This window comes from Scyliorhinus torazame, chromosome 11 (assembly GCF_047496885.1).
Source record: "Scyliorhinus torazame isolate Kashiwa2021f chromosome 11, sScyTor2.1, whole genome shotgun sequence".
Classification (NCBI taxonomy): domain Eukaryota; kingdom Metazoa; phylum Chordata; class Chondrichthyes; order Carcharhiniformes; family Scyliorhinidae; genus Scyliorhinus; species Scyliorhinus torazame.
The window spans coordinates 71,828,173-71,847,934 of NC_092717.1; the positions used below are offsets into that span (position 1 = coordinate 71,828,173).

The window sequence follows — 19,762 nt, forward strand, 5'->3', positions numbered from 1 at the left end:
GGGCCTCCTGCCAACGGGAGACTGGTAGGCCTTTGGACTTGAGGGCTAGCAGCACGGCCTTCCAAACAGTCGCGTTCTCCCTCTCCACCTGTCCGTTCCCCCGGGGGTTGTAGCTGGTCGTCCTGCTCGAGGCAACGCCCCTGGCGAGCAGGTACCGACGCAGCTCCTCGCTCATGAAGGAGGAGCCCCGGTCACTGTGAACGTAATTGGGATAACCGAACAGCATGAAGAGGTCGTGCAACGCTTTGATGACGGTGGCGGAGGTCGTGTCGGGGCAGGGAATGGCGAAGGGGAACCGCGAGTACTCGTCGATGACGTTGAGGAAGTACGTGTTGCGGTTGTGGGTGGGGAGGGGCCCTTTGAAGTCAATGCTGAGACGTTCAAAGGGGCGGGTGGCCTTGATTAGGTGCGCCTTGTCTGGCTTGTAGAATTGCGGCTTGCACTCCGCACAGACTTGGCAGTCCCTAGTCATGGCCTTGACCTCCTCGACTGAGAAGAGTAGGTTGTGGCCCTTGATGTAGTGGTAGAGCCGCCTGACGCCCGGGTGACAGAGGTCATTATGTAGTGCCCGCAGCCGGTCATCCTGTGCGTTGGCACAAGTACTACGGGACAGGGCATCAGGAGGATCATTGAGCTTACCTGGTCGGTATAAGATAGTATAATTGTAGGTGGAGAGTTCGATCCTCCACCGTAATATCTTATCATTTTTGATTTTACCTCGTTGTTTGTTGTCGAACATGAACGCAACTGATCGTTGGTCAGTAACGAGGGTAAATGGTTTTCCGGCCAGGTAGTGCCTCCAGTGCCGGACGGCTTCCACTATGGCTTGTGCCTCCTTCTCAACAGAGGAGTGGCTGATCTCGGGGCCTTGGAGTGTGCGGGAAAAGAAGGCGATGGGCCTGCCCGCCTGGTTGAGGGTGGCACCCAGGGCAAAGTCGGAGGCATCGCTCTCGACTTGGAATGGTGCAGACTCGTCTACCGCATGCATGGCGGCTCTGGCGATAGTAGTTTTTAGGAGGTGGAAGGCCTGGCAGGCCTCGGGCGGGAGGGGGAATGAGGGGGAACGGAGGAGGGGTCGGGCCTTGTCAGCGTACTCGGGCACCCACTGGGCATAGTAGGCAAAGAGTCCGAGGCATCGCCTCAGTTCTTTGGGGCAGGTGGGAATGGGGAGTTCGAGAAGGGGGCGCAGACGGTCGGGATCGGGGCCGAGGACACCGTTCTCCACCACGTAGCCGAGTATGGCGAGGCGGGTGGTGCCGAAAACACATTTTGCCTCGTTGTACGTGAGGTTGAGGCGTTTGGCAGTTTGGAGGAATTTCGTGAGGTTGACGTCATGGTCCTGCTGGTTGTGGCCGCAGATGGTGACGTTGTCCAGATACGGGAAGGTAGCCCGCAGTCTGTTCTGGTCCACCATTTGGTCCATCTGCCGTTGGAAGACCGAGACTCCATTGGTGACGCCAAAGGGTACCCTAAGGAAGTGGTAGAGGCGGCCGTCCGCCTCGAAGGCCGTGAAGTTACGGTCCTCCGGGCGGATAGGGAGCTGGTGGTAGGCGGATTTCAAGTCTATGGTGGAGAACACCCGGTACTGTGCAATCTGGTTGACCATGTCAGATATGCGGGGCAGGGGATACGCATCAAGCAGCGTGTACCGGTTGATGGTCTGACTGTAGTCAATGACCATGCGGTGTTTCTCGCCAGACTTGACTACCACCACTTGGGCTCGCCAGGGGCTGGTGCTGGGAGCAATGATATTTTCCGAGAGAAGGCGCTTAATCTCCGCTCGAATGAATTGGCGGTCCCCGAAACTGTAACGCCGACTTTTAGTAGCCACGGGCTTGCAGTCGGGGGTGAGATTAGCAAACAGTGAAGGGGGGGGGATCCTGAGCGTGGAGAGACTACAGGTGGGATCCGGGGAGGAATCAGGGAAGAACTGGGGGTTGGAGACCGAGAGGGGGGGGAGGGGGCCGTTAAAATGCAAGGTGAGGCTGCGCAGGTGGCATTGGAAGTCCAGGCCGAGGAGCGCGGGGGCGCAGAGGTGAGGGAGGACCATGAATTTGAAATCCTGGAACACCACACCGTTCACTGAGAGGGTGACGACGCAGTAGCCCGAAACCTCGGCCGACTGGGAGTTGGAGGCCATGAAAATATGCCTGCGCGTGGGTAGTACCTTGAGGGAGCAGTGGCGCACGGTGTCCGGGTGGAGGAAGCTCTCCGTGCTGCCGCTGTCGAAGAGGCAGGTAACAGTGAAACAATTTACCTGAACCTCCATGGTGGATCTGGCGAGCTGATGCGGTCGGTCCTGGTCGAGGACGATGGATGCGATGGTGGAGCTGTTGGAGAAGGGTTCCGGATCCGAGGAGCAGCCTGTGAGAGAAGGTGGCAGCGCCCAGGCGTCGTAGGCTGCTGCTGGAGGCCAGGTTGCTGTTGGTGGCTGCATCTCCTTTGTTTGCAGCATTTCGGTCCAGTGCGCAGGACCGGAAGTGACGATCGGCGGTGGACCGGAAGTGACGCAATTCGGTGGCGGGGCGGACCCGGAAGCGACGATCGGCGACGGACCGGAAGTGACGATCGGCAACGGACCGGAAGCGAAGATCGGCGAACCGGAAGTGACGATCGGCGAACCGGGAGTGAAGTGAGCCGGGCCGGGGATGATCAAAGATGGCGGCGCCCTTGCGTCGCACATGTTGAACAGCGAGCCGGGAACGGAGGACGGCGGCACCCCGGAGTAGCAGACCGCGGCGTTGGACCCCGAGGCAGCAGTGGAGCGGCAGACGTTTGCAAAGTGGCCTTTCTTGCCACAGGCTGAACAGGTAGCATCTCTAGCAGGGCAGCGTTTCCTGGGGTGTTTTGCCTGGCCACAAAAATAACACTGGGGCCCAGGCATTTTTACTGCTGGAGTGGCTGGGTGGGCCCTGACTTGCAGGGGTTGTTGCTGGGAGGTAGCGGCCACGTAGGGGGCGTGGACAGGAGCATAGGAAGTTTGTGCAGGCGTGTAGGACGCATTATTGTCATAGGCTGCCTGTTGGGCCTCTGCCATAGTGACTGCCGTGTCCAGAGTCAGTGTAGTTTGTGTCAGAAGGAGTTGGCGAATCGGGACGGAAGCGATGCCAGCTACAAAGGCATCAAGCTCCAGGGCCTCAGTGTTCTGCTCAGCGGAGACTGCTGGCGCGTTGCAGGTGAGCGCGAGGGCACGGAGGTCCCGAACAAACACGGATAGGGGTTCACCCGGCTGCTGGTGCCGGGAGGCGAGGCGGTGGCGGGCGTAAATAGAATTAACAGTTCGTGCATACCGGCTTTTGAGCTTCACGATGGCATCGGCGTAGGTCGTTGTTCCCGTGATGAGGTCGAAAAGCCCGTAGTCGAGCCGTGAGCACAGGAGATTGAGTCGGTCGGCGTCCGTTTTGGCGAAGGCGGAGGATGCTTCCAGGTAGGCCTCGAAACACCGGAGCCAGCAGTTGAAAAGGTGATCCGCGCGTGGAGCGTGGGGGTCGAGCGAGAGCTTGTCGGGTTTCAGAGCAGCCTCCATTATAACTGTAGTATATTAAATTGATGCGCTAAGCGTCAAGAACCACAAAGACATGTGAGACTTTAACTCAGGCTTTAATATACTACAAGGGAGGCTTACCCGACACAGACGACCCCAGAAAGAATGGGGGCTGTCCCAGAAGAGGTTCTTATACTGACTCCCGGGGGAGTGGCTAAGGCGGAGCTCTCCGTGGCCAGGTCGGGTTACCTACCAGTGACCGAACCTCTGCAGAGTTACAGTACAATACACAGTATTACAGGGCCACGTTACGCACAACTATTATATACTATGTACAATGGTAGGGAGGTACAGTGGTGTATCACCACAATGTGTTTCTGGAACAGACCTCTGCGTTCACCTGAGGAAGGAGCAGCGCTCCGAAAGCTAGTGACATCGAAACAAACCTGTTGGACTTTAACCTGGTGTTGTAAGACTTCGTACTGTGCTCACCCCAGTCCAACGCCGGCATCTCCACATCATTATTTTTTTAGATAAATAAATACTAAGGTGTGCATGCGTATATATGCCTGACTATATATAAAAGGTGTCTAATTGAACGTATATACATAGGAAGGTGTCGATAGTGCAGATACATGGCAAACAAAACAATATTTACAGAGGTTAAATCGATGAAGTCACAAAATGTACAAAAGTTCAGTCTACAGATTCAGTCTTTGTGGTGAGCCGCCTTTACCATTTCCTTAGGGTTCCCTTCGGCGTCACTAACGGGGTCTCGGTCTTCCAACGGGAGATGGACCAAATGGTTGACCGGTACGGACTGCAGGCCACTTTCCCGTACCTGGATAACGTCACCATCTGCGGCCACAACCAGCAGGACCACGACGCTAACCTTTCCAAATTTCTCCACACCGCCAAACTCCTCAACCTAACCTACAACAAGGAGAAGTGTGTGTTCAGCATGAACCGATTAGCCATCCTTGGCTATGTGGTTCAGAATGGAGTTCTAGGGCCTGACCCCGATCGCATGCGCCCCCTCATGGATCTCCCCCTTCCCCACTGCCCCAATGCCCTCAAACGATGCCTGGGGTTCTTTTCGTACTACGCCCAGTAGGTCCCTAACTATGCGGACAAGGCCCGCCCACTCATCCACTCCACCAGTTTCCCACTGACCGCCGAGGCTCACCAGGCCTTCAAACGTATCAAGGCTGACATCGCCAAGGTGCGATGCACGCGGTCGACGAGATGCTCCCCTTCCAAGTTGAGAGCGATGCATCAGACGTTGCTCTGGCCGCCACCCTCAACCAGGCAGGCAGGCTCCTGGCATTCTTTTCCCGCACCCTCCATGCCTCCGAAATTCGGCACTCCTCCGTCGAAAAGGAGGCCCAAGCTATCGTTGAAGCTGTGCGGCACTGGAGGCATTGCCTGGCCGGCAGGAGATTCACTTTCCTCACAGACCAACGGTCGATGGACTTCATGTTTAACAACACACAGCGGGGCAAGATCAAAAACAATATGATCTTGTGGTGGAGGATCAAGCTCTCTGTTTTGTTATGCTCTTGACGTAGCATAAGCTGCTTCCTTGATGTGCACTCTGACAAGGGAAGGTTCAGACTTGGAGATAGCTTTAACACATTCATTAATGTTAACGATTCTCCTACTTGGATTCGACTCCACTGTTAATCCTTCTATAGCTACTCAGACTGACGAACCAGTCTGCTACAATCCACGTGGTGGGTGTGATGCATAATCAACCCTGTGTCTGTACTCACTGAGAGTCTCCACTGGAAAGAGACTGAGCATGTGTGATGTGTCCATTTATATGGGTTGGTACAATGCCCTCCTGTGGCAGTGTCACCTCTGTGTGTATCGTGAATGCCCATTGGTCATGTCCCATCTTACTGACCTATTGGTTGACTGACTGTGCGTCATGTCTCTGGTGCTCCCTGTAGTGTCTAGCTAGGTGTAGTGTATGTACATTAACCCTTTGTGTACTTACAGTGATGCATATCACCACATACCCCCTTTTTTCGTGTTACATATTTTCTGTACAGTGTTAAAGAAAATTGAACAAACTAGGTAGATGAGTGATGCTATGTACAAGTTATGATAACAGCGATGACTGTACAATAATATACAAGACCAAATAATAGTTGTGATGACGTTGAGGATAAAACAATACAAAATAAAAGTTATGAGTCCAAAGTTCATGAATTTATATGGTCTGGTATAGAAGTGTCAATAGTGACGTTGTAATTCCCTTGTGAATGCCATCAGTGTCCTGGTGTTTGGTCATCAGGAGGTGTTCAAGTGTTCAAATCACTTCATTGACTGACTTGGAGCCTGTTTCTTTTTTTTTCGATGCTTATGGTAGCAATTCTTGATAGCATCTGTCCTGAAAGCCTGTTGGTAGTGCAGCAAACGTGAATTGGTAAGATGCATCGTCCTGCCATGGTATGTCATTGTACTGAGCTGAGCAGTAACAGTGTCCCGCATTTGCAGAGTTGTATCATGTCGTACCAGTCGTAGTTCCATTGGTGTTGTTTTTGTTGTGCTTGTTGTCGACGTTGTTGGCTCTGGTACGTTTCTTGTTATTGTATTTGATGTTATTGTTGTGTTGGTTGGTTTTGTTGTCGTGTTTGCTGCGCTCAAGGACCACACTCTGTGGATAATACGAGTCCTTCACACAGTTCCTCGTGTTAGCGTGCTTTGTGGCATCTGCTGTTTCCTTGAGCGTGCCGTCACTGAGTTTGTGGCGCTCCCCGTCTGGAGTCATGTCTAGCTTACTGGAATCAGCTTTGGCTTGTCGATTTTCCTCGTCTGGAGTCTGGTCTGTTTTGTCTGGTCTGTTTCACCTGAGTCAGTTTTGGTTTGTCGATGCTCCCCGTCTGGAGTCTGGTCTGTTTCACCTGAGTCAGTTTTGGCTTCTTGATGCTCCCCATCCGGAGTCATTTCAGGTTCACTTGAATCTTCTGAAGTTTCGTGATGCTCCCGGCCTGGAGTCAAAACATTCAGGAATGCATTTGCTTGCGGAGAGGCTCGAGCGAATGAAGTTTGAAGTAACGTGGTGTCACCGGAGTCACCAGTGTCATGATATTCAAACACACACATCATGATAGACACACCAACAGACAAATCAGAACACACAACACCACAACCAATCACAGACAAGGACAGGGACAGTATAAAAGGACAAACACGACACCTGGTGGCCAGTAGATCTGGGGACAAGGACAAGACCTGTTTTAACATCACAGACAGGGAGTCCCCACGTGCAGAGTATCAAGACAAAACTGTAGATAGTAAGTTTGAATAAAACAGCGTTGTACCAAATACAACTGTGTTGGCTCATCTGTGTGTCAGAACGCCCAACACCACAACCAGTAGTCTCACTGTGATTGTCGAGTGTCTCTGTACATTCTAGCTGAGGTCTGTCACGTTGCACATCTGGTATGGGAAGTGGGATGCCGTCGTCACTTGTCACACATACAGTGGGTAGAGCCTCAGTGTCTTCTTGTCGTTCACTTGAGCTGGGTAGACTGTCAGAGTCTTCTTCTTGTTCACTGGAGCGTGGTAGACTGTCATAGTCTGCTTACTGTACATTTGAGCATGGCAGACTGTCATAGTCTTTCTGTTGTTCACTTGAGCGTGGCAGACTTGCATTGTCTGCTGCTGGTTGCTCAGAGGTGGTTGCGAGACCCTCATGGTCTTGTTCATGCAAGGACTGCACTTTGGAGTCTTGCATTGCTTCTATCGTGGAGGCTGTCCACGAGCTCGCTGTGGAGGCTTGTGTCACTGGAGTCACATCTTGTTCATGCAAGGACTGCGCTGTGGAGTCTTGCAGTGCTTCTAACGTGCAGTCTGTCCACGAGCTCGCTGTGGAGGCTTGTGTCACTGGAGTCACTTCTTGTGTGGAGACGTGCAGTTGTCTCGCTGTGGAGTCTTTCATCGCTTTCTGTGTGGAGGCTGGGACCCTTTGCGGTGCGTGGGCCACTCTCTGTGTGGCAGCAGGCCGCTCTCTGAGGGCTTGTACCGCTCTCTGTCTCTTGGTGTCAGGCCGCAGCATAATCGTGCACTCACAAGTCGGGATGTCGTATATGCTGGGCTGAAGATCTTCAAATCCAAAGAACACATCTGCGTCTGTGTCGGATTCTTCACTGTAAGACACATCTCGTTCGGATTTGGTACTGGGGTCGCCATCTCCAATGATGAAATCATCGTCTGAGTCGTAGTCTTCTAGGACCATATCATCACGTTTTGTGTCGAAGCTGGCATTGTGCTTGCGATGTCCAAAGACAAATTCAAGGTTTGATTCATAGTTTTCAAGGACTGTATCATCTCTTTGGGCGGTGCTACCTGCTTGTTGCAGGGATCTGCGGTGGTTACTTTCAGCTACGGGTCGAATTTCAGGCATTGTTCTGTCGTTCCAGGTGAAAGAATCTGGTTTTGAGGCTTTAAAAAATTAGTTTCTTGTTTTGGGATATTTCCCCTTTAAGTGGGCGTGGTCCAGGGCCTCTGACGTCATGAAGCGTGTGACGTAGTGTGTAGGAAGCGATTCCGCATGCGCATATCACTGTGCCTTTACTTGGGGCCTTTTTTGCAATTGAAATGAAATGAAAATGAAAATCGCTTATTGTCACAAGTAGGCTTCAAATGAAGTTACTGTGAAAAGCCCCTAGTCGCCACATTCCGGCGCCTGTTGGGGGAGGCCGGTACGGGAATTGAACCGCGCTGCTGGCCTGCCTTGGTCTGCTTTAAAAACCAGCGATTTAGCCCTGTGCTAAACCAACCCCTAATTGCGCATGCGCGGCTTCTCTCGCATGCGCAAACGGACCTTCCCATTCTGTGCGCTCTTCGCGCAACTGCGCGTGTGCAGCACCTTTTCCAAGATGGCTGCAAATCAAAACTGCCGTTTTCTGCACTGGACACCTTACCTTCGCCTCATGGTCAGGTCTTTTACCGTTGTTCCTTGTATTTTCCTTGCAGAATTCTTGGAATTTGTCCAGGACTGCCTGGAAGTCGCTCTTGTTTTGCCCCTTTGAGTATTTGAAGGTCTGGAAAATTTCAGCTCCTTCTGGACCCGTGATGGTAAGTAGAAGCTTTATTTTTTCTGCATCCGCCACGCCATCTAGGTCGCACGCTACCAGGTAGATCTCGAATCTCTGCCGGAACCAATGCCAGTTTTCACTGAGATTGCCTTGGTACCTGAGCTGCTGTGGAACTGGAATCTCGAACATCATCTTGCCTGGCTTTTGTTGCTGGTTGTCACTGTTTGCTGAGTTGAGCTATATAGATTTAACAGTCACTCCTGGGTACCATGTTTTGTTATGCTCTTGACGTAGCATGATCTGCTGCCTTGATGTGCACTCTGACAAAGGAAGGTTCAGACGTGGAGATAGCTTTAACACATTTATTACTGTTAACGATTCTCCTACTTGGATTCGACTCTCCTGTTAATCCTGCTATAGCTACTCAGACTGACGGGCCAGTCTGCTACAATCCACGTGGTGGGTGTGATGTTCAATCAACCCTGTATCTGTACTCACTGAGTGTCTCCACTGGAAAGAGACTGAGCATGTGTGATGTGTCCATTTATATGGGTTGGTGCAATACTCTCCTGTGGCAGTGTCACCTCTGTGTGTATCTTGAATGCCCATTGGTCATGTCCCATCTTACTGACCTATTGGTTGACTGTCTGTGTGTCATGTCTCTGGTGCTCCCTCTAGTGTCTAGCTAGGTGTAGTGTATGTACATTAACCCTTTGTGTACTTACAGTGATGTATATCACCACACTCTCCACCTTTAATTACGAGATTTTGTATCGCCCTGGTAAGTTCAACGAGCCCTCGATGCCCTGTCCCGAGGTATATGTGCCAGCGCACATGTGGACCGACTCCGGACCCTGCACGACGATCTCTGTCACCCAGGGGTCACCCGCCTTTATCACTTCACTAAGGCCCGCAGCTGTCCTACTCCATCGAGGAAGTCAGGGCAATCACCAGAGACTGCCAGGTCTGCACGGAGTATAAACCGCACTTCTACCGGCCAGACCGTGTGCGCCTGGTGAAGGCCTCCCGCCCCTTTGAACGCCTCAGCGTGGATTTTAAAGGCCCCCTCCCCTCCACCGACCGCAACACGTACTTCCTGAACGTGATTGACGACTACTCTCGGTTTCCATTCGCCATTCGCTGTCCCGACATAACGGCATCCACGATCATCAAGGCCCTCCAGGGTGTCTTTACACTGTTCAGTTTCCCCGCGTACATACACAGTGATAGGGGGTGTGGTGGTATGTATTAGGGGTAATACGGTACACCACGTGTCGACAGGCTACTGGTGGAGGGATGCCAGGTCCTGATAGGATCTGCCACCTACTGGACTCCACCCAGAAATGCCGGTATAAGAACCCAGTTTTTCCCTCCATTTCCCTCAGCAGCTGCTGGGGATAAAGTTCTGCTTTATAAAGCCTTCAATTGACATTACCTCAACCTGCCTCGCGTCATATTGACGGTGCTACAATTTATTAAGCAGAATTTAAATTGAAGAAAACGACGTGGGAACATAGGGCTCCGAATCACCCCGGAGTGCCTGCGCATCGCACCCCAAGCAGCTAACTCGGCCTCTATCTTCAAGCACTGGCTGGCTTGCTTTGAGGGCTACCTCCGAACGGCACACCGACTGATGAACAAAAGATGCAGGTCCTCTATTCCAGGGTGAGTCCTGACGTCTACTCCCTTATCGAGGACAAGGACGGTTTCACCGGTGCATTCGCCGCGCTGAAGGATATCTACATCCGGCCCGTCAACCAGGTTTTTGCTCACTACCAGCTCGCCACACGACGGCAATTTCTGGGGGAATTGCTGGACGAGTTTTATAACGCCCTGCAGATCCTGGGTCGAAACTGCAACTGCCCGGCGGTAACAGCGAGTGAACACACAGAGCTCCTGGTCCGCGATGCGTATGTGGCAGGTTTGGCCTCTTCCCAGATCCGCCAGAGGCTTCTGGAGAAAGAATCTCTGGGACTTACAGAAGCTCGGGCCCTGGCAGCATCCCTCGATGTGGCCTCGCGTAACGCCCGTGCCTACGCCCCCGAACGCACTACAGCCCCTTGGGCTCCGTGGACCCCTGCTGCAGCCGACTCTCCGACACCCCCCCCACCCCCGCAAACCTGCACGGCCAAAACACCAGACCAACCGGGGGGGCCCCGCTGCTATTTTTGCGGCCAGCCGAAACACCCTCGGCAGCGCTGCCCGGCCCGCGCAGCTAAATGCAAAAGCATCGGGAAGAAGGGCCACTACGCGATGGTGTGCAAGTCCCGCGGGGTCGCCGCTATCTCCGGGGAAGAAACGGGACCACAGACCCAGCCCCCCCAGCGATCCACGTGTGACCAACGGACGCCGCCATTTTGGACCCCGGACGCCACGAGGGAGAGATGGGCGCCGCCATTTTGTCCACCCCCGACCGCGCTCGATCCGTGGACGTCGCCATCTTGGCTGAAGGACCCCGACACAGACGGCCACATACTGCCTGATTACGATGCTCAACTTCAACAACCACGTCTGGCTTCGACGACCCTCGACCAGTCGCGACCCCGGACGCTCCAGACTGCAACCACTACAGTCCTAGTGAATGGCTACGAGACGCCGTGTCTTATCGACTCTGGGAGCACGGAGAGCTTCATTCATCCGGACACGGTAAGGCGCTGTTCCCTCGTAATTCGGCCAAGCACCCACAAAATTTTCCTGGCGGCGGGATCCCACTCCGTTCAGATCACGGGGTTCTGCATTGCTAACCTAACGGTGCAGGAGAGGGAGTTCTGAAATTACCGGCTGTATGTCCTCCCCCATCTCTGTGCGCCCACACTCCTAGGGTTGGACTTCCAATGCAACCTCCAGAGTTTAACATTTAAATTTGGCGGCCCTATACCCCCACTGACTGTCTGCGGCCTCACGACCTCAAGGTTGAACCGCCTTCCTTGTTTGCGAACCTCACCCCGGATTGCAAACCCGTCGCCACAAGGAGCAGACGGTACAGCGCCCAGGACCGAGCATTTATCTGGTCCGAAGTCCAGAGGCTGCTGAAGGAAGGCATCGTCCAGGCTAGCAACAGTCCCTGGAGAGCCCAGGTGGTAGTTGTTAAGACCGGGGAGAAACAGAGGATGGTCATCGACTATAGTCAGACCATCAACAGGTACACTCAGCTAGATGCGTACCCTCTCCCCCGCATATCCGACATGGTCAATCGGATTGCAGAGTACAAGGTATTTTCCACCGTGGACCTCAAGTCCGCCTACCACCAGCTCGCCATCCGTCCCGGTGACCGCAACTATACTGCCTTCGAAGCAGACGGGCGGTTATATCACTTTTTAAGGGTTCCATTCGGCGTCACAAACGGAGTCTCGGTCTTCCAACGAGAGATGGACCGAATGGTTGACCAGCACGGTTTACGGGCCACGTTCCCGTATCTCGGCAACGTCACCATCTGCGGCCACGACCAGCAGGACCACGACGCCAATCTCCAAAAGTTCCTCCAGACCGCTCACGCCCTGAACCTCACTTACAACAAAGAAAAATGCGTGTTCCGCACCGATCATCTAGCCATCCTGGGCTACGTAGTGCGTAATGGAGTGATAGGCCCCGACCCTGAACGCATGCTCCCCCTCATGGAGTTCCCTCTCCCCAACTGTGCCAAAGCCCTGAAACGTTGCCTGGGCTTCTTTTCTTATTACGCCCAGTGGGTCCCCCAGTACACAGACAAGGCCCGTGCACTAATCCAGTCCACTACTTTTCCCCTGACGACAGAGGCATGCCAGGCCTTTAGCCGCATCAAAGCGGATATCGCAAAGGCCACGATGCACGCCATCGACGAGTCCCTCCCCTTCCAGGTCGAGAGCGATGCATCGGATGTAGCTCTGGCGGCCACCCTCAACCAAGCAGGCAGACCCGTGGCCTTCTTCTCCCGAACCCTCCACGCTTCAGAAATCCGCCACTCCTCAGTGGAAAAGGAGGCAGAAGCAATAGTGGAAGCTGTGCGACACTGGAGGCATTACCTGGCCATTAGGAGATTGACTCTCCTCACTGACCAACGGTCGGTTGCCTTCATGTTCGATAATGCACAGCGGGGCAAGATCAAGAATTACAAGATCTTGCGGTGGAGGATCGAACTCTCCACCTTCAATTATGAGATCTTGTATCGTCCAGGAAAGCTGAACGAGCCGTCCGATGCCCTATCTCGCGGCACTTGTGCCAATGTACAAGTGGACCGTCTACAAGCCCTCCACGAGGACCTCTGCCACCCGGGGGTCACTCGTTTCTACCACTTCCTTAAGGCCCGCAACCTCCCTTCCTCCGTCGAGGACGTCTGAACAGTCACCAGAAACTGCCAGTTCTGCGCTGAGTGCAAACCGTACTTTTTCAGGCCAGATAGAGCGCACCTGGTTAAGGCCTCTCGACCCTTTGAACGCCTCAGTTTGGATTTCAAAGGCCCCCTCCCCTCCACCGATCGCAACGCATACTTCCTGAACGTTGTTGACGAATACTCCCGTTTCCCTTTCGCCATCCCCTGCCCCGACATGACAGCGTCCACGGTCATTAAAGCCCTCAGTACCATTTTTACACTTCGGTTTCCCCGACTATATCCATAGCGACAGGGGGTCCTCCTTTATGAGTGACGAACTGCGTCAATTCCTGCTCAGCAGGGGCATAGCCACGAGCAGGACGACCAGTTACAACCCCCGGGGGAACGGGCAGGTAGAAAGGGAGAATGGAACGGTCTGGAAGGCCGTCCTGCTGGCCCTCCGGTCTAGGAGCCTCCCAATTTCCCGCTGGCAGGAAGTCCTCCCGGATGCCCTTCACTCTATCCGGTCCCTGCTGTGCACCACCACGACTCAAACGCCTCACGAGTGCCTCCTCCTCTTTCCTAGGAAGTCCTCCTCTGGAACGCCACTTCCGACCTGGCTAGCAGCTCCGGGACCCATTCTGCTCCGGAAACATGTGCGGGCGCACAAGTCAGATCCATTGGTGGAACGGGTGCATCTCCTTCACGCCAACCCGCAATACGCCTATGTGGAGTACCCCGATGGCCGACAGGACACGGTCTCCCTGCGAGATCTGGCGCTCGCCGGAGCTACCCACACCCCCCCAATGCCAATCACCACCTCCTCACTCCCGCCGGTTCATCCCGCAGCCACCCCCTTCCCGGGGGGTTCGGTTCTCCTCTCAGACCGGCCCAGGAGTAAGGGCACAGGGGACAGCGCTACGCTACCAGAGTCGACGGGACTCGAGCCAGCGCCATCACCACCACGCCCGAGACGATCGGAAAGGACGACCAGGGCGCCCATCCGGCTCATCGAATCACTTTAACTCTCAACGTTTTCAGTTATTGTGTCTTGTTATAGTTATGGCATCATGCCGACCCTGTTTGGCCCGTTGGCCCAGTTGAAGCGATAATTTTGTGTTTTTTCAAAGTTACGGCACAGTACCGACTCTGTAAACCCCTACCACCATGCGAACCACCATCCAGCCAGGTTTTCTTTTCAACAAGGGGTGAATGTGGTGGTATGTATTAGGGGTAATACGGTACACCACGTGCCGACAGGCTATTGGTGGAGGGATGTCAGGTCCTGATAGGATCAGCCACCTACTGGACTCCACCCAGAAATGCCGGTATAAGAACCCAGTTTTTCCCTCCATTTCCCTCAGCAGCTGCATTCTGTAACCACGCTGCTGGGGATAAAGTTCTGCTTAATAAAGCCTTCAATTGACATTACCTCAACTTGCCTCGCGTCATATTGACGGTGCTACAGGGGGTCCTCCTTTATGAGCGACGAACTGCGTCAATTCCTGCTCAGCAAAGGCATCGCCTCGAGCAGGACGACCAGTTACAACTCCCGGGGAAACGGGCAGGTAGAGAGGGAGAACGGAACGGTCTGGAAGACCGTCCTACTGGCCCTTCGGTCCAGGAACCTCCCAGACTCCCGCTGGCAAGAAGTCCTCCAGTGGCCCTTCATGCCATCCGTTCACTGCTCTGTACCACAACGAATCAGACACCTCACGAACGTCTTCTTGTCTTCCCTAGGAAGTCCTCCTCCGGCACGTCGCTCCCAACCTGGCTAGCAACACCCGGACCCATTCTGCTTCGGAGGCATGTGCGGGTGCACAAGTCGGACCCGTTGGTCGAAAGGGTCCATCTGCTGCACACAAACCCACAGTACGCCTACGTGGCGTTCCCCGATGGCAGGCAAGACACGGTCTCCCTTCGGGACCTGCCGCCCGCCGGAACCCCACGCGCTCCTGACCCATTACCCCCACCCCCACCGCCCCCGCAGCAGTGGGAGTGCTCAGTACTCCCGCCACTCCTGCCTTGGCCCGGCCACTCATCGGCGTCCCCTACAGGGTTTTTCCCCCCCACGTCAACCGCTTGCCCCAACAGCGCCGCCCAGGGGTGACGAAACTGCCGACGAGACCGTAACTATGCTCACGGAGTCGCATCCACCAGGACCCACACCAGGATCACCACAAAAGCTCCGACGCTCCAAGAGGACAACCAGGCTGCCCGAGCACCTTATTGCTTCATCCTGTCTCGGACACTAACTTTAAATGAACACTGTTATTCAATCCTCGGCTGTACGGTGCCTCAATACCTGGTCCTAGCATGTGAAGGGCAAAACGTTTTTTCACTGGCCAACACCCCCCCCGGACTCCTTCTTAACAGGGAGTCAATGTGGTAGTACCAGGTATTGCGGTACCTGAGAGCCCGACGCCATTGGTTGAGACTTTGGAGTCCACCATTGGCTGTGCGAAGTAGCTCCGCCCTGAAGGTGGAGTATAAGAGACGGCGCCGTCCCAGCAGCCTTCACATTCTCTCCCGAAGCTGCTGGGGATCAGTTCTTAGAGTATTAAAACCTCAGTTACTAAGTACCTTCGACTTGTGTATATTGATTGCGTATCAGTACATAGAAGGTGATTCTAATCTGTTGGATGGAGGGATCATTCATTTCATATATAATCAGTGCTCAGCATAACCTGGGAGAGAATTCAGCCCTAAATTTCAGGAAGGAGAATGAATACATGGAAAAGTGCAGACAGAGCAATAGTATGAATAGTAACGGTCTTTTGAAGGGTAGAGCTGACTGGTGGTGATTTAGCCTGAGGATTGCCACACCTCAGGCAAGGGGCAAGGCAGAGAAGGCAGGGCCTTCATCAATAACTTCAGCAATAACCTCGTAATTGAACCCGCGCTGCTGGCCTTGCTCTGCATCACAAACCAGCTGTCCAACCAACTGAGCGAAACCAGCCGACAGGACAAATACATGGGTAGTAGCAAAGCAAAAAGAGAGACCAAAGAAGTAGGAATCAGGGAGAAAGAGAGAGAGCGAGGAGAGAGAGAGAGAATCCTGAGAATGGGAGGGAGATTGACAGTGGGTATAGGGAAGACAGTGACTGACTGAGAGTCACAGTAAGGGAAAGAATACACTGAAAATGATGCCCAGATTGAACCTGAACGTAAAGAAATCAACTGATGCCAAGAGTGGAGGAGGGAAACCAGCAGAAAAGATTCTCGAATATAAAAAGAAGAGAGGCAGAGTGCAAGAAAATGAATGTAATGAGTTTTGGGTACAGTGAAGAAAGTCTGAAGGGTGAATTGTGTGTAGCGGGGAAAGCGAGGTTCCTGAGAATGGAACCCGTATCCCTGCCGCAGTGAGGCAGCAGAGCTAACCACTGTGCCAGCACGCTGCCCTAGTCAATGCACATTTGCACAGCTCTCTGCATTTTCGGGCCCTGCCCCCACCACGACGGGACAATAAAATTCTGATCAATGTATCTGGAACGTTCCCCAAGTTTAAGGAAGCCTTCAACAACCAGGCCCATGAGTCACCAGACACTGAAAACCCACGTTAATTGAAATGGTCAGGTACAAAAGGAAGGGTAGCCTAGCTGTGTTGAAAGAAGTTCTGGGGAGACGGTTACTCCACACTATAGCTTTGTAGGATATATCATGAATGTTAACTGTGCTCTCCTATGTTGACAGCTCATCACCTGTTATTGTGAAATGCATCGAAAGCATCAAAACCTGCCTGTGATCATTACTGTTCAACAATATTATCAGCATGTGGCTTTTGACCAGCACATTTTAGTAACTACAAGTATCCCATCAGATGGTGTTCACCATGCACCATACCTTTTGATCCAGGTGGACCTAGTTTTCCTGTTTTTCCTGCTTCTCCGGAGTCTCCCGTTTCACCCTGTTCACCTTTGAAAACAGAAATTAATCATCAGATGCATGTTTTGTTTATTAAAGTCACTTTATCTAATTGCACAAAGCATTCATAATAAGATGGATGACTTGAAAATAAATGGGTATAAATGGGTACATGATGGCCATTAGAGATGATGCAAAGTGGCCAGAATGGTGGCACAGTGGTTAGCAATGCTGTCTCATAGCTTCAGGGACCTGGGTTCAATTACGGCTTCGGGTGACTACCTGTGTGGAGTTTGAACTTTCTCCCCGTGTCTGCGTGGGTTTCCTCCGGGTGTTCCGGTTTCCTCCCACAGTCCAAAGAAGTGCAAGTTAGGTGGATTGGCCATGATAAATTGCCCCTTAGTGTCCAAAAGATTGGGTGGCGGTACTGGGTTGTGGGATCGGGTGGGGGCGTGGGCTAAAATGGGTGCTCTTTCCAAGGGCTGGTGCAGACTCGATGGGCCGAATGGCCTCCTTCTGCAGGGATTCTATGAAAGTGGCTAAGGCTAGAAATGAATATTCAGGGGTATTTGACATTTCGGAAGGACTGGAAGAAAGGAAAAGAATGTAAAAACATGAGAAATAGGAGCCGAAGGAGACCACATGACCCACCAAACTCGCTCCACCATTCAATATGATCATGGCTGGTATATTTGGCTTCAACTCCACATTCCACCCATTCCCATTGTCCCTTGATCCCAAAAACCTATACATCTCAACCTTAAATGGACTCACTATCCAAAACTCTCTTGGGGAATAAATTGCAAAGACTCACAACCCTTTGAATAAGACATTCTCTTTATCTCAGTCCTAAACGCCGGGCCTTATCATCAAACCCATTGTTCTAGATTCCTCAGCCGGGGAAATAGCCTCTCAGTGCTGACCCTGTCGAAGTTAGAAGGCTTCAATGAGATCACCCCTCATCCTTCTAAACTCCAGAGAATGCAGAACCAATTTACTCACCTTCTCATCATTGGACAATCTTCTCATCCCAGGGATTAATCTGGCGAACCTTCACTTGTAACACCTCCACTGCAAGTGTATCCTTTCTTAAATGTGGAGACCACACCTGCACACAGTATTCCAGGAGTAGGCTCACCAAAGCCCTGTTTGCATTCCCCACTAACTTAGAAACATTACTCTTAGGCTCTTTGACTGAGGCAGAAATAGATTGTAAATAACTGAGGCCCCAGCACTTTGGGCGGCACGGTGGCACAGTGATTAAGAACATAAGAGCTAGGAGCAGGAGTCGGCCATCTGGCCCCTCGAGCCTGCTCCGCCATTCAATGAGGTCATGGCTGATCTTTTGTGGACTCAGCTCTAACTTTCCCACCGGAGCACCATAACCCTTAATCCCTTTATTCTTCAAAAAACTATCTACCTTTATCTTAAAAACATTTAATGAAGGAGCCTCACTGGGCAGGGAATTCCATAGATTCACAACCCTTTGGGTGAAGAAGTTCCTCCTAAGAGCAGTCCTAAATCTACTTCCCCTTATTTTGAGGCTATGCCCCTTAGTTCTGCTTTCACCTGCCAGTGGAAACAACCTGCCCGCATCTATCCTATCTATTCGCTTCATAATTTTATAAGTTTCTATAAGATCCCCCCTCATCCTTCTAAATTCAAATGAGTACAGTCCCAGTCTACTCAACCTTTCCTCGTAATCCAACCCCCTCAATTCTGGGATTAACCTAGTGAATCTCCTCTGCACACCCTCCAGCACCACTACATCCTTTCTCAGGTAAGGAGATCAAAACTGAACACAATACTCCAGGTGTGGCCTCACTAACACCTTATACAATTGCAGCATAACCTCCCTAGTCTTAAACTCCATCCCTCTAGCAATGAAGGCCAAAACTCCATTTGGCTTCTTAATCATTTGTTGCACCTGTAAACCAACTTTTTGCGACTCATGCACTAGCACACCCAGGTCCCTCTGCACAGCAGCATGTTTGAATATTTTATCATTTAAATAATAATCCCTTTTGCTGTTATTCCGACCAAAATGGATAACCTCACATCTGTCAACATTGTATTCCATCTGCTAGACCCGAGCCCATTCACTTAGTTAGAACTGCTGCCTCACCACACCAAGGACCCCAGGGTGACAGACTGAACCATTAGCCGGAGCGGGGCTGGAAACCCAGCCAATGGAGCAGAGGAATGGCTGGAGACAGCAAGAGTCTGATGAATCCAAGCCGGCGATGCAGGTATTCTGGACAGCGAGTGAGGATGTAAAAGAAACGGCTCCGAAAGACCGGGATTCGTGGCGGACGCTCTTGCCAAGATCGGGGATGGGACAACAGTAGGCCCATGATGGCAGGGCTGCTGGTATTGACGCTGGCGGGGAGACAGTCCAGTCGGGGAGGGGTATGGTTGGCACAACAAGGCCCGGACTCGATGGAAGGACGTGAGACACAGCAGCCAGAGGCAGTGAGACCTCCTGTAACATCTTCACTGATCACAGGAGTGGCCCAGCTTCAGCAGCCCGGCCTCAGCAGCAGCAGGCTGAGCCCGGAGGCCGGAGGAGCGGCAGCGGAGGAGCCAGAAACAGGGAGAAAACACATGGAGATGTACAATACAGTGGCTGGAGGAGCAGAGGAGGCGAAACAAGAGAAAGGAGATCCAATGGTGGTGATGCAGGATTAAGTCCAGAAAAGGGAAAAACAACAACAGGATTAAAAAATTATTTTTTCCAAAATGGCGCCGGAGCTTGTTGACTCTCGGCGATCTCTTCCCTAGAGATCCTCTTCCTACATCTTCTATATCCGCTAGTTGTAGTATGTTCTATGTTTTCATGTATGGAGCGATCTGTCTGGACTGTAAGCAGAACAATAATTTTCACTGTACCTTGGTACACCTGATAATAAATAAATAAATAAATAAAATCAATTCCAGCCTTGGGTGACTGTCTGTGTGGTGTTTGCACTTTCTCCCAATCTTTGCATGGGTTTTCTCCAGGTGCTCCGGTTTCCTACCACAGTCCAAAGATGTGCAGGTTAGGTGGGGATAGGGCAGGGAAGTGGGCCTAGGTAGGAA

At 52.5% G+C, this 19,762-nt stretch overlaps 1 protein-coding gene across 1 annotated transcript in view; it reads right to left on the reverse strand.

Moving 5' to 3' along the window:
* Positions 1-19,762, reverse strand: part of LOC140385340 (collectin-10-like) — a 99,631-nt gene that overhangs the window by 35,119 nt on the left and 44,750 nt on the right. The window contains exon 3 of the mRNA XM_072467403.1: positions 16,664-16,735. Within this exon, the coding sequence (XP_072323504.1) occupies positions 16,664-16,735 (72 nt within the window). The remainder of the gene's footprint in view (positions 1-16,663; positions 16,736-19,762) is intronic.